Source organism: Emydura macquarii, unplaced genomic scaffold, assembly GCF_026122565.2.
Source record: "Emydura macquarii macquarii isolate MOO-44397 ecotype Brisbane River unplaced genomic scaffold, CSIRO-AGI_Emac_v2 contig_1045, whole genome shotgun sequence".
NCBI classification, from domain to species: domain Eukaryota; kingdom Metazoa; phylum Chordata; order Testudines; family Chelidae; genus Emydura; species Emydura macquarii.
The window spans coordinates 15,610,549-15,625,706 of NW_027131182.1; the positions used below are offsets into that span (position 1 = coordinate 15,610,549).

The window sequence follows — 15,158 nt, forward strand, 5'->3', positions numbered from 1 at the left end:
AATATAACTTCACCTGTGCAGTACCACGTTCTTTTTTCTTAAAATGCAGAAGAGGACATTGTGGAATAGAGAGGTTAAATGACTTTTCCAAAGTTACACAGCAAGTTGTTCACTGAGCCAGGAACAGAACTCAAGTCTCATCATTAGAGTTGGATGAAAATTTTCAGATTCAATTTATTTTTTGGGCAAAAAAAAAATACAGATTCAGGTTGACCAAAACATTTTACTAATTTGTGTTAATTTTAAAGAGTTAAAAATGGAAAAATTTTTTGACAAACCAAAATAGTCAGTAAAAAATTTTTCATTTTGGGCCAACGCGTGCTGCCTTTGTTTCTTTGTTTTTTGTTTCAGCCAAAAAACTGAAAAATCAATTATTCACAGAGGTCTATTCTTGATTCCCATTCTTCTGTTTCTTCACCAAATAATGCTCTCTCATTTATATTAGTAGGTTAGAATGAGAACATTCCTGGAAGTAAAAAAATGTTTTTATATTTGAAGTTATGACCAGATTCTCAGTTAATGGAAATCTGCATAACTATATTAACTTCAGCAAAGTTATGATGATTTACATTATTGAGGATTGAGCAGACTGTTTAGATATTTTTGTGGGAATCTTTCACTAATACCAAATCTGAGGAAGAGCTCGAAATCTTATAGCTTCCACCAGCAGAAACTCGTTCAATAAAAGATATTACCTCACCTATCTTGTCTCTCTCAAATTCTTATGGATCAAGAAAAAATTTCATATTTTATTTGCATTTTAGTCTTTATAATGAATTGGCCTCATAAAATATTTAACTATTTACTTGGAACCCAGGGTTTTTTCTACAAAGGACGATTTCCCCAAATTATACACAAGTGTAGGTTTAGGAGAGCTCATCTTTTGTTCTTTAATTCCACACCTACAGCCCTCACATGTTGTGACTGCAAATAAATTTACAAAGAATCTATGTATGAAAGTCTTTGTGAAGATCAAGATGCAGGAAGTCACGAGCCATGCATAAGAAAACTATTTTTATGAAACCGACTACTTATGAACAATACTACACATGTGCCAGTAGGTGGCACTCATTGTAACTAACTCTTCACATGCACATAAAAACAGATATATAGCTCTGCCACTAGTCAGGGAATGTGTGTGTGGTGTTTTTTGTTTCCATGAAAAGAAAAAAAGTGATAAAAAAACCCCAAGTTTTAATAAAAATTCCTTCTGTTTTTAAAATTTTAATAAAAAATGAAAAGAGACAAGCCTGACTGAAAACCAGTCAATTTTTTTTGGTTTTTGAACCTAAAAAAAAATGTTGTTCCCTGCAAAAATTTCTGTTTTGCGAAAAAAACTCCTTTACATAGCAATCTGCCCTGGGTATAAAATGGTTAAGGATACCCTTGAATCATAACATCAGAATGCTGGGAAGAAATCTAGCTCTCTTCAAGGGCCACTGGGGGGCTTTCTGGGTAAGTACCAGTGTGTTATGCCTATGTCATTTTAAAATAAAAACTTGCAACTAGGGCTTACCCTTAGACTCGAGCAGGGGTCACATGATCCCCATTCACTCCAGAGGCTCAATTTACAGTCCACTGGTGATGGAACATTAGGTTCTCTTGTCTCCCTATGCAAAACTTTCTTTGAAGAGCTGTCAGATAAAACATTTCAAAAACAGTATCAGTCATTGGCTAAAATCAAGCACGAGTTTGTAAAACGTTTGTTAATAGTTTAAAAACAAACGTCCTGGTTCACTTGCACAGCAGTCATTGGCATTTCAAAATACAAACAACCTTAATCTCAAACTCTTCACTGGGTTAACAAGGGAACGTAGAGGACATTTTACTTTTTTCAAATATTTAAAGTCAAAGAACAGTTAATGAACCAACATTTTTTTTCTTTCCTGGATGCACTGCAGATTTGGGTGTTTCTGAGTAGTTCTTTGCATAGGTCATGCTAAACTGAAAGGCAGGGAAGGTAGTGAAATAACAGCTCAGGACTAGCCCAAGGAGCATCTGTAGTCTCCAAGCTTTGGTAAAATTAAAATTAAAGGCCTACATTTTCAAATGTGACTACTGATGAAATACCACAAAAGGGCTTCATTTTCAGTGAGTGAGTGTTCAACAATTTCTGAAAATCAGGCTTCCTCAAGGTGTCTCAAGTTGGACACCAAAAACGGAGGCCCCCAGAATGACTAGTTACTTAAAATTTAGGCCAATATTTTTAAGATTACTTTACTTGGCTTACAATCAATTTGTAATTAGTTCAGTTTTCTTGTTCTCATCCTTTATATATTCAGTCTACAGACAGCAAGTAAATATTATTTTACAAACATTTAGCGTTTTAAAATGACCTGACAGTATCTCTTCAACCCTATAATCCTAAGAAGCTCAGATCACAAGGATGAAACATAACCCTTAGAGGGCCAACTCACCTGGACTGGCTCCAGAGATCCTTCAAGCGCCCTGCCACCATATCAACCACTGTGCAGTTCTTCTTGTGGGTGTGAGATCCATAGGTCTAGAACCCAGGCCTGCAGAACTACCAGGTAGCTGACATCTCCAGACTGCTACCCAGTAGCAGCTGTAACCATCTTGTTCTCCACATACCGACCTTTGGCCCTGACTGCCCTTGTTGGGATCCTGACGCTGGGTCAGCCAGCACAGCTTTAGCTGCGAAATATATGTCAGCCAGCCAGTCTGCTGTGCCCCTGCCTCCCTCTTCAAAATGGTTCTCACCCCAAGATCTCTGAGCCTTAAACTTGGATCTACAGGTTCTTCACTGAGGAGGAGAATACTTTAAATAAGAGGGACTCTAGAATAATTTGAAAGCAGTAATGTGCACACAGACATAATACACTAAAGTTTTCTCTGCATCAAGCTTTGCTTGGGGGCAGTGGGGTTGGTGACCATCAGGGAGACAGTTACACCACCCTGATTCTGCATCCCAGTTCCAGCATGTGCTATCATGCACTATTGGCATACAGTCCTCAAAGGGGCACATTCCAGTGTAGTATTGGTGTGGATGCATAGAGCTCCACCACACCCTCTATGCTGGGTGTTGGGGACAGCTAACACAGATGTCTCTGAGTCAGTGAGGAGTTCACCTGTGCCAAGATAATGCTCTACTGATGAGTTACAGCCAGAATCTGTCTTCCACCTTCATGAAATGCAGAATCTGTCCCTGTTATTTGTATTTCTACTGTGCTTATCACCCCAAAGGATTCTACAAAGTGACGTTATATATCACTGATGGATGGGACTGTGCAATGGATATGGCTTCAGATTAAGGATATATTTATTTTTCAAGTGCAATCTAAAGATGAGTTGCCATCATGCATACATTGTACTACAGCTACCATCCATCCAGATGTTCCTGATGCCCAGTTAACTAAACTAAAAGTATCTCCTATTATAAACACCATAGGAACAGCCTCATGCACTAGAGCAGCATAATGAGCAACAGAGTAAGCAATGGATGTTTTCCTCTTCCCTCACATTCATCATTTTTGCAGGTCTGGTTGACTTGCTTACTCCTGCCTGGACCTCCAGGAGTCATTGCTTAGCTTGCTCCTCCTTCCTGGCTACACTTATGGAGATCTCTATCTCCTAGAAGATAGTGGTCATTGTACTTATTTGGCACAGGGAACAATGTGGGTAGGAGATTTCCTAAAGAGATGGGAGTGGTCTTCAGAGGTACGACTACCAGGGCACTAAGGGCCAGATTTCCAAAGGTATTTAGGCACCTACAGATGCAGATAGGTGCCTAGTAAGATTTTTCATAGCATCTATGTGCCTAACTCCTTTTGATTTAAAAAATTCCACTAGGTGACTATCTGCATCTTTATTCATATAGGTATCTGGGAATCTGGGCCCGAAGATACTGGAAAAGTTACCCTCCCACCAACACACCTTCTAAGATACATTGACTGTACACAAGCCACAATACATAGACTGGCTGCTGACATATTTCGCAGCTGAAGCTGGGCTGGTTGATCCAGTGTCAGGAACCCAACAAAGGCAGTCAGGGCCAAAGGTCAGAGTGGGGGCAAACCTGAGTCTAGGAGTAGCAGAGGAGTTCATAGTCAGGTTCCAGGCCAGGGTTGATACCAAAGGTCAAAGTCCAAGTCACGTTTCACGGTCCATATCAGGAGGCAAAGTCCAAATCAAGCCAAGTTCAAAACCAATATACATGTGGCATACCTCATCCAGTGCAATCAAATGCCCCAACAACACTGTGAGTAAAACTAGACAATGACTGCTCTTGAATGAGCTCCTACAGAAAAATAAGACAAAAGATACCCTATTACCTGTGGGCAAACTTTTTACAAAGCCATCACTCCATATCTGACCTCTCAGTCCTCATGATCAGAGGAAACCTGAAAAAAAGAACTTCAAGAGGCAAGCCTAGGAGCTTAAATTCATAACTCTGCGAGACACCAAAAATCATGGACTCTGTAGAGACACTGGTTTTATGTCTCATTACAACAATCTGTAACCAACTTTGGCCTATGACTGCAGAGTTGTTATTGCCCACTTCATTTTGAACAGTTTCTTGAAACAGGTTGACTCCTTTCCCAGACCTGAAGAAGAGCTTGAAATCTTGTCTCATTCACCAACAGAAGTTGGCCCAATAAAAGATGTTACTTCACCCACCTTGGCTCTCATCGTTTTTCCGAGTTAGGTACCCTACCCCATTGTCATGTGGCACAAAGTTTGCTAGCAATCTACTGTAGGATTTTTGGTAATAAATCTGCAATTCCTGTGCAGACCCAGTTTCACTTTGCATTCCTACGTACGGAGTGTAAAATGGTAGGCACAAAGTGATTCTTGTAGCAGCCTAGTTGGAAACCAGAGTCATTAACAAACTGAATAGAGTCTACACATGTGAATGGAAGATCCAGATTAGACAATGACAACCCTAGTGGTCAGGACATTCACACCTAGCAACTAACAGCCAAGAGATTTCCCCCCCCCCCACCTCACCTCCCTGCAGGGAAGCAGAACAAAGGCCCTGGAGAACAAAGGAAAAAGGTGTCAGGTAGCTATGTTAAGAGCTGAGCTCAAAGACATTAGGCTGACCTGGCACTGAGACACAGAAGGGAGAGAGACAGAGAAATAAAGCAAAGAGATTCTATAGCAGTTGCTTCTCTATGCCAACCTAAGGACTTCCAGATTCTGCATGCCAGGTGACTAAAATTGCTACCATGTTTTGAAAAAGCGGCCTGGTGTCACTGAAACATGGAGCACATTGCACGCTGAAGAGGCACCATACAAGCCTTAAGCGTCTGGCTTAGCTAGATTCACTGCAGTTTTGCTTTCCCCTGAGGAACTGTGTGGTCCACAGGACCAGTTACAGACCAGAGCAGTGGTTCCCAACCTTCTTGGCTTGAAGGCCATAAATATCATTTTTACAACCCTGAAGGGCCACAGGTGTATCAACTCATAAAAACAGTATTGATGTATATACTATTAAGGCCTACAAACCACTACATATTTAAAGTAAACATTTTGATGCTACTGTGCTCATTTTTACATTCACTGTTACACCTACAAAAATCAGACTCTCACAGACAAAGCATTAGTGTTGATGAGTGATTGTCGCTCCACACTGAAACACAGGGCCTGGCAGCTAAGTCACAAACTGTAAGACACTGCAGCTAGACAGGAGAAATTCAGCGAGAATGCTGCCTCCTTGCTGATCTCCCGTTTCCCTGGCTGCAGCAGGGAAACTGCATGCAACCTGTAGCCCTGTGCACTCCACCTGGGTTCCCAGGCAGTGGCTCCCTTCTGCAGCCAGGGGGATGGGAAATCAGTGCTCCCCTCCCTCTGGCTCCAGCAGGGACCTCAGGGCCTATGGACCCAGGAGGAGCACTTTGTAGCAGGGAGCACAGCAAAGTGCTCCTCCTGGGTCCATAAGCTCTGGTGTTCCTGCTGGAGCCAGAGGGAGGAGGAGCACTGATCTGCTGTCCCCTTGGCTGCAGCAAGGAGCCTGCATGGGTCTTGTAGGCCCCGGCAACACGCTTCACGTGAGTCCTTAGGCAGCAGACCCCTTCTGCAGCCAGTGGGAGGGGAGCAGCGGGCCACCGGGTATAGAGAAGCACTGGGCCAGGGCATAGACTGGACCCTGTGGATTTGACACATCTGCTCCTTGAATTTTCAGGATTGTGTGAACTTAAATATGAAGCTCTCTCTGCAAATGATCACATGACCGCCAGTGCTTGATCAGCAGCCATTGTCTTTAGACAGTAGAAAATTAGCTTGTGTTTTGCTACATCCTACAAATGATGGCTTCAAATGACAACAGATTCCATGTCCCTGTCCTATGCCTGAATGACAGCTATCTGAAAAGTGTTTTAAATTAAGTCATAAAATTTACAAGTTTAGGAAAAGTGATAAGCATGTCATCTCCAGTTCAGTAGTAAACCCAGGGAAATAGTTCTACTTACTGACTAACACAGAGCTGAGTCAGGAGATTTTAAATGCACCTAGTTTGAACAGGAAGGAGCTGAAAGCAGCTCAGCCATCAACATGCCGCTGAGGATGGCAGCAGGGAGCAAGGATTTCAAAGACAAATGCTGAATTCAATATGCCCTCTAATCTCTGCTCAGAAAGGAGCTCTCAGCCGGCTGTTTCATTCTGCAAAAGTGAGTTTTGTACTTTTGAAGAAGTGGCTCATATGGATGTGCCTAAACTCCTGGAATCCAGAACAGCCCTGAACCCTGGAGGAGCTGGGCTCCACATCAAAGCATTGAGGCCCATGAACAGAAATACTGAAAATCAGTGCATCAGTTACCCAAGGATCTTGCATCTAGAGCTGTTCCTGAATGAAAAAATTGGCTGTCTGACAAAATAGTGATATTTTAAGCAGTCTGGGGGAAGGGAAAGTGCTGGGAGAATTTCCCAATCTACACAGAAAATTGATTCTTTTCCTGCGGTTTTAGGTTGCATAACAGCCTAAAAATAAAATCACATTTATGTGCACGCACCCACCCACCGTTTGTGATTTGTTACTGGCCAACATTGTAACATGTTAAATGATAATAGGATGGTGCTTTGGGCCATCTTAACAAATAATTATGAAAGTCATGAATTCAAGCCAGGGAAGTGGCTTGCCGGTTGGGTTAGAGCAAGCTGCAGGCAGCCAGGGGATATGAGTTTAAGATCCAAGGCGATGTCTCATCTGTGTACAGTGCTGGTAATCTCACCTCTGAAAGGTGAATTGCTAAACTTCAGGGGATCCAAAGAGAAGCAACAAAAATGAAGAGCCTCAAAAAAACCAAAACCCCCAAACAAAAAAACCGTACATGGAAAAATTAGGATTGCTCATGATAGGAAGGAGACAAATAAGGGGACACGATAAAAATAGATGAAATAAATGGTTCAGACAAGGTAGATCAGAAACTTCTGTTCTTCTTGTCCCAACACAAGAACAAGGGGACAGTCAATAGAATTGGCAAGGTGGAAATTCAAAACAAAACATGCAGTATGAAGATGTACCTAAATCATGGAACTCATGAGGCCAAAAAAACCCACACCTATATATTCAACTCCTTTGAATCTTAACAGCTACAGTTATTATAGTTAAACTTTTTTAGAAGCAATGTTAAAACCTCATACTTCACAGTTTAAGCCAGTCTCTCTTAAGGAGGTCAGGATAAAAGCCACAGGGGGGGCAGCAGATTATCTCTAGAGCTGAGCAAGTGACAAACTTCAGTTTGGGGGCCAACCACAAAAATATCCAGTTAGATTTGAACCAAGACCATTTTCAAACATTTTTTCTGTTGAATCAAAAAAAAAAAAAAAATCCCTAAAAAGTTGCTTTAAATTGACAAAAATGTTTGTCTACTCTAAATTAGAGTTTTTCTATTTCAATTCAACCATTTCCAGAAGTTACACCATGTGTTAATCAGCCAAATTTGAAATCAAAACATTTTGACTTTTAGACTAAATAAAACATTGACTTGCTTTTCTCCTCCCCATCAACAAACTATTCAAGTCAAGTTCCACTCAGTTTCTGCCCCACCACCTCAAAAGCCTTTTTAGGGGGCGATAAAAGGCTTTAAAAAAAGTTTTCCCAGCTCTGGTTACCCCATTTCTGCCTATTGCACAGCTCTTATACCTTCATCCAAAGCATCTTGTATTCACCACTGTCAGAGAGAAGGTATTGAATTAGATGGCTCTTGGGTCTCATCCAGTTTGGTAATTTCCCAACAATCTCACTTTAGCACTGAGCTGACAGGACTCTGCTTCTGGAGGTGAAATGTGTCTTTGCTTCTCCTTATGGAGATACCATATAACTATCCCAACTCTTATTTAAGAGAATTGATGACTATTACAAGGCACTGATTCACTATTGATAAGATCTGGTTTGAGAATGAAGTATAGAGTAGGAGCTTTGAAGTGTTAATCTGTAGCCCCATTACTAGAGAAGTGAATGTCTCTCCCAAGGAGAAATGCATCAGGCAAAGCAAGCAATAGACCAGATTATACTTTAGGGTGTGTGTGTGTGTGTGTGTGTGTGTAAAATAGAACACTGTCTCCATACAAGAATGTAACCATTACTGCTTTCAGCCATACATGCTTGATTGTGCCATACAGCTGCAACATAAAATCCAAGGAGTCTGAAACTTATATCAAGCTGCATTTAAAAAAGGTAACATCTTTGCTAACAAGACTAAAACAGCCCTGTAGATGAATGCACATTCTTAGTCTGTTCTGGATAAAACAAAATCCACTACAGACCTGCTGATGCAGAGAAAAAAAAATAAATGAAAGATTACCTTCTCATAGCTCCTGAAACCAAGCTGCTTACATCTAAAATGCATAGTGCACATATAAGTTGCAGGACAGCATACATGCTTCTAGCTTTTTTTAAGCTAATGCAAGAGACTGCTGAGATTGAATTTGGAGTCTTATTTGCTCGTTCCCTGGTATTTATTAGCAGAAGAACAAAGGCAACACCTACAGCACAGGCCAATTATAGGCCATAACTAATGTTGACTTATGGTAAGTGCTCTAGAGTTCACTGAAAGCATGGTGGGAAAGTTTGTATGAATATTCAAACTGTCTTTTGTTAGTGTTTCCCAAGCAAGTGGGGAGGGGAATTTTGGAAGACTTGTATCCACTTGTTCTTTAGTTTCCCTTTTGAGCAACCAGGTAGTTCAGAGGGAATAGAGCTTTTCTGTTGAACATTTGAGTTCCCGTAAGTGTCTAGAAAGACTACCACCAATGGGAATACACACAGTAGGCTGTACAACAGACAAAGATGAGTTTGGCTGCTGCTATATGTAAGGAATCTTTATATGGAGGCTGGGGGAGGGAGACTTTTTGCAAGCCTTTAAAGGATTTCAACTTAGTCATTAGACTCTGCCTTTAAGGGTAAGAAGAAACCACTATGATCTAGCCTGACCTCCTGCACATTGCAGGCCACAGAACCTCACCCTCCCACTCCTGTGATAGACCCCTAACCTCTGGCTGAGTTAAAGTCCCCAAATCATGGTTTAAAGACTTCAGAGAATCCACTACTTGTGCTCATTTAGTCCTTCAGAAGCACAACTAAGTTTAATCAGGTCTGTTCTAGCCTTCAGTCTTTGTGATGAATTCCCAGTTGCTTATCTAAAGGGCATATGCGCAAGGTATTGTGAGTCCCTAGGACACATTCCCAACAACTCTCACACTTACAGCGAGGGTAGGAGATGCTGGATTCTGCAAGTCAGGTTACTCCATACTACTTATGGCACATCAGTGGCTCTTTCAGAGATTACTATTTTTTGGTTAAAGTTTTATAGTTAAAAACTCATTCAGGAAAGTCACCTGCCCATAGTACTTCAAGTACCATGGGCAGTATATAGGCTGATGTTCAAAGGCAAGACCACTTACAAAAGTGTAAGAATAGGTAGTTTAGCCAGGTTTCTACTATTGGCTTTGGAAGCTAGCAGATGGGTCAAGTCTGGAACCTGAGTTTTCACTTTACAGAGAAGTTTGTTTTAGATGCCAAAATGACCAACTACAGAGGAGGTCTACACAGAATGGTAGAGTGGCATAGCTGTGCCAACGCTTCTGTGTCACGGTAGTGCTTAAATGAAGACTCCTATGCACAGCCGAGGGGATCTTCCATTATAGCAACCCCCTCAAGAGGGGAGGGGAGGGGGGGGGAAGGGGAGGGGAATTAATTATGTTGATGGGAGAGCTTTTCCCCATCTACACATGGGGTTAGGTTTGTATAACCAAGTCACTCAGGGGTGTGGATTTCTCACACCCAAGTGAAGTAGTTATAATATAGGCCTGTAGCATAAACCTGGCTTAAATTTATTCCTTTAGGGTAGAGTCTCACTCTAACCTTTAATGCCATGCAGTAATGGGTGAAGGGTTATTTGTCACCACAAGGAGTTTGAGGAGTTGCCACAGTTGTTTTGAAAATACCACTTTAAGCACATACAACTGTCCTCAACTCACAAGCTATTATGCACTGAACAAGAATGGTGCTATGCATTGGACTAACAGACAAAATACTTTACTTATGTTGCCTAAGCCCCATTACTGGTGCACTGTTTTAAACCAAGGTAGATGTGTTTGGGAACTTTAAATCCAGTTGTCACCATACTGTAGTGCAAGATTTATCATTTCAGGACATGGTCATTTCCCATCAGAAAACATGGACATTGACTCTTTAGCAATGCAAGTCAAATAGTCTGTTTAAATATTTACTAACATTTTCACTTTCAACATTTGGCTAATAGAACTTTGATTGTTGACCAGCTGTGTATGTTACTTTACAACTAGGGAAGTCCAAGGTCTTGCATTCAGACTGGTTATTGCTTATGACTACAATGTCCCTCAGTCAATCTGCACCTAGACTTGATCCAAACTCTGCCTTACTTCTGCTGAGATGGTACTGTGCTGCTGCCAGCTACCAAAAACACAGTAAAATACTTGGCTGTGAAGCAACTCCAGATCACTGGAAAAATGGTTATCAGCTCATTCCACCACTGATGAAGATGAAATGGCATTTCAAGGAATATTTTATGTAGTTGAATCATCTCATTAGGAAGGCTACCCTAACCTTTCCCATGAAAGGGAGACAAGCTTCACGGGAGCATCACTACTAGGCTTGAAGAATCTTTAAGTTAAGATGTGGCAGGAATCATTCCAAATCAAGAAACTGTTTTAGAGGGCTGATGTGTCAATGCTTACACTCTCCCATACTATGGAGCTCTTGGTGCAGTTCTAGAGCTGTGGCAATTCAGGGAGGAGAAAGAAGAAACTGAAGGACAGCCATTTTCCTCCTTTTCCCAAATTAAACTTCCAAAAATCCATTTAAGACAGTGTTCTAACCGGAAAGCATAGAATTCTGAGTCCTTTCAGCAAGTCTAAAGGTCAGTTTGGCTAGAGAACAGCCACACAATTAGGAGTTCATGACTATTTAACTTCAAAGAGGTTCTCAGTTCTTGCTCTAGAAGAGACAAACATGCTGTGTGGCATCTCATATGCCTGGATGTACTGCTCCTTCAGCAGACAAAAACAGACAACCCTTATTTGATATGAAGAACTGCATCTTTTAATAGATTAGAAACCATTACTAGTTTGAGACTACAGTTTATATAACAGTAACATCCATAAGTTTCTACATTTCCAGTTTGAGACAAGTACTTATAAATTTTCATTACTTAATTGCATTGCAGGAAAGTGCACAAGAGAAAAGGTTATATACAGAACAAGTCGCATGACTGGCTGAATTAGTCACTAAAGTTGCCTTCAAATTGATTTTTCAGAAGGATTTCTGTTTAGGTACACAAGTCCATGTTAAAGACAAGATACTATTTCAAGTTTACATTTAGAAATGGTTGAGCAGGAAGCTACCCACCAACAGAATAGCTGATCAGACCTTTGTCCAAAAACAAAAGTTAACCCAAACAAATTAGTTTGTATCTAAATCAGTCAGTCAATTACAAGTCAGTTAGTACAGAGGCTCATGAAAGAAGGCACTCTTGTTTGAGAGGTGGATAGCTACCTCAAACATTGTAGGAGTGCATCAACATTCACAAGATACTGAGGTGAAGTTGTCACGATCAATACAAGATTGCCATTTGCCCTTCCAACACACACTGGAACCATGCTACACCATGTCTGTGACAAAACTCCTTGATTTGAGTTCAAATATTCGGGACAGCCACTGAGTTTAGTGGATTTAACAAGAAATCCATCTGCTTATTCCATTGTCTTTAGCCATCTGCAAAGCTTTCTTGCTTGAAGCAAGAAAAATTCAGCTATTGGATTCCCTCCACCCTGCCCCAAGACACTGTTAGAAGGTTTAAAAAACCAGAAGGCATTAGACCTAAAAAGTTGAAATTTAGAAGAGGCATATCAGCTTCTTTAGGTCCAAGTCAGATTCCAAAATTTTAACTTCGAGAATCTGTCATTTAGAAACAGTGTTGACCAAGTTTGTTCTTTAGAACCACTGCTTTCACAGATTCTGCAAACCTGTTGTAGTTTGATTAATCATAGTCAGGTGGAGGGTATTTTGCCATTTTCAATATGAATTGGCAAGCACTGGATTCTTCTCTATCCAGAAATCAGAAGGAACACCATAATTTACCAGTGGCACAGTCACCATAAATACAAGACAAACTACTGTTCATTGAAGAGGAGGTTTAAGAAAACCTTTAAATGGCTGCCATTTTGTAGTGAGACAGCCATCAGTGTGAAAAAAAAAAAAAAAACTGTTTTAAGTGACAGTGTTGCAGAATTTCAGACTAAACCATAATTCCCTTTCCCTATGTGGAGGAGTCTGCATTGTTTCTTCCTCAAAAAAGGTGCTCAATTCCTTATTGCAACCATTACAGTAAGAGCTGCAAGGATTTTAAGTGTAGGTGACCATGTTTAAAAAGAGCAAAAGTGGAAAGTCAGTGTTTCCACCTGACTTACATATGCAGTTCTCAGAAGAAACTGAAGAGGCCATAGAAAAAATGCACATCCACCAACTGAAACTGGGCCTCCAGCATGAAAGTCTGGGTATTTTCCTTGGCTTCATCTTGAATTATGTTAACAGCAGGTTCTCTTTGAGGACTCATGTTTCAATCCACACAGAAAAAAGTTTTAGATCACAGCAGACAGACATTTATAATGATCAGAATAGGCATCAGGGATGAAGGCAGACAATGCAAAATAAGACAAGTAGAAAATGGTGATGAGGGGTGTCTGGTTATTCCATTTATCCTTTGCTGGTCACACCTCGTTCCTGGCAAAAAAAATGGTTGGGAATTGTAATTAAAAGTAACCCACACAGTTTTGCAAGCAGTTGTGTTACATTTGTGGAACTATTACACACTTGAGGCCAATTTTCTTTCACTTTTCTGTATCCAGTTTGTACACCTTCTGATTATACCAGATAAAAGCAGAATTTTAGAGGTTCTAGTCTACATGTAAGGTTAAAGTGTCAGAAGGAAGCTGGTAGCTATTAGGACTTAAACTAAAATTGCCACATTTTACTAGTAATACTACTGTCAGCTCATTGTCAATTTTAAGCAGTGGAAGGGGATTAAGTTTGCTGTTTAACTTGTAGGATCTCCCTACACAAGTGTAGCCTTTTATGCAGAGAGTTCTGCAGAGTGCAATTGTTGTATTTTTACATTAGGCCTCCTTATCCAAGTCTGGAAGACCTGGCTAGTTTCTAAGCAACCTTGCCTGTTGTAGTTTACATGTAAAGATTCTTTTGAGTTTTAGATTTTAAAGTAGAGTCTGAATTTCCAACTTAGCCTGCCCTCCCACCCACAAGTTCTGTGAGGTACAAACTAGACCTATGACAAATTGAAAGTTATATTGGCAATAATAAAAGCATGCCTTTTCCACAGCAGGAAGCTGTATTTTGAGCTTTACTATAGTAAACAGTGGAATTCAATAAGGTTGAATAACTAGGACACAAAAATAAGTTGCTGGAGTTATTTCAGCAGTATTTATACTTGCTTTTATGATTTCTCTGTCTGCAAAGACACCTAGAGAATCAATATATTTCAAGTGATGTGTCAGCTATGTTTCACTGTAGTTCAGGCTGCCCTCATCTGCATGAAATCCTCCTTCTGTATTTGACCAGGTGTCTACATGCCAATTGTTCCACTAGAAAGAAATAGCTGTAAACCAGGGGATTATACTAGAGACCATAGCTAAACTGATCTCAGGAGAGGGATATTCTCAGCTTTAAAACCAACTACTACTTAGTCACTGGACATCTGATTCTGGAAATAATTTAAAGTAGACTGCATACAGGTGAACCAGTTTTATAATTTAGTATTGAAAGCTACCCTATAGCAGTTATGGGCATGTACATTACCCACTCACATTATTAGAATATCAAGTTCAAGATCAATCAAGCTTTTAGGAGAAGAGGTAGATCCTCCACTGCATGCACTATTAGGTGGCCTCAGAGTCTGTTGAGTTGCTTATTTCTTTCAGTTTAGAAATTAAGGTCTGATTAAAAGCACATTTTAAAGTGATGCAAAAAGGGACAAACCTTCTCCCTGCCCCAGTCTCCCAGAAAGTTTTGCTAGTCAGTAATTGTATAAGCCACAAGACCAGACTCTTCAGCACATCAGTTTGACTTCCCATGCCAGTCACATGGAGAAAGATGATCAGTAGACAAACTTTCCAATCTTCACTGAATTTCCCATAAAGCCACCACACTGAGAAACATGCAAGTTAGAGAGTCACTTACCAAAACTACACAAATGGATTTCCAAAAGGATCACCAAACAGATCAGAAGATGGCAATGGCTGAGATACAGTCTAAAATAGAACATTGAATGGTTATAACCAATCAGTTACTAAACTAGTGAACTCAACACCTGATTCTCTAGCTTTCATGATGTTGGGCAATAGCATTGAATGGCCCACATTCCAGACATTTATAGAAGATTTTAGTTAGCCAGCTATTTAAGTGAACAGTAGACTTTAAACTTTTAAAGCTAGCTTAGAAGTTTAAGTCAACTTAAGTATGAATCAAGTGTTATCCATAGGAAGACCATGTGTATTTAATATTCATATGGAATTCAGTCAATGAGTAAGTTTATTTTAGGCTAAAAGGAAATAAGTCAGCATTTTGGAGAAGTTCCAGAGTTGCCATAAAGGGCTACAAGTCTCATGTTCCAAACACAGTATGTTGGGTTATTTCCTTCCCCTCA

At 40.4% G+C, this 15,158-nt stretch overlaps 2 protein-coding genes across 5 annotated transcripts in view; both read right to left on the reverse strand.

The window, feature by feature from the left end:
- The window catches only part of C9 (complement C9), a 28,034-nt gene extending 19,177 nt beyond the window's left edge, over positions 1–8,857 (reverse strand). The window contains exons 1-2 of the mRNA XM_067545562.1: positions 8,766–8,857; positions 1,517–1,634 (exon numbers count right to left, since the gene is read on the reverse strand). Coding sequence (XP_067401663.1) covers positions 1,517–1,634; positions 8,766–8,842 — 195 coding nt within the window. The 5' untranslated portion in view covers positions 8,843–8,857. The remainder of the gene's footprint in view (positions 1–1,516; positions 1,635–8,765) is intronic.
- A 2,659-nt stretch (positions 8,858–11,516) lies between these two features.
- The window catches only part of DAB2 (DAB adaptor protein 2), a 40,179-nt gene continuing 36,537 nt past the window's right edge, over positions 11,517–15,158 (reverse strand). For all 4 annotated transcript variants that reach the window (XM_067545566.1, XM_067545564.1, XM_067545565.1 and 1 more), the window contains 2 exons: positions 14,693–14,763; positions 11,517–13,222 (listed from right to left, as the gene is read on the reverse strand). In XM_067545566.1, the coding sequence (XP_067401667.1) occupies positions 14,698–14,763 (66 nt within the window). In that variant the 3' untranslated portion in view covers positions 11,517–13,222; positions 14,693–14,697. The remainder of the gene's footprint in view (positions 13,223–14,692; positions 14,764–15,158) is intronic.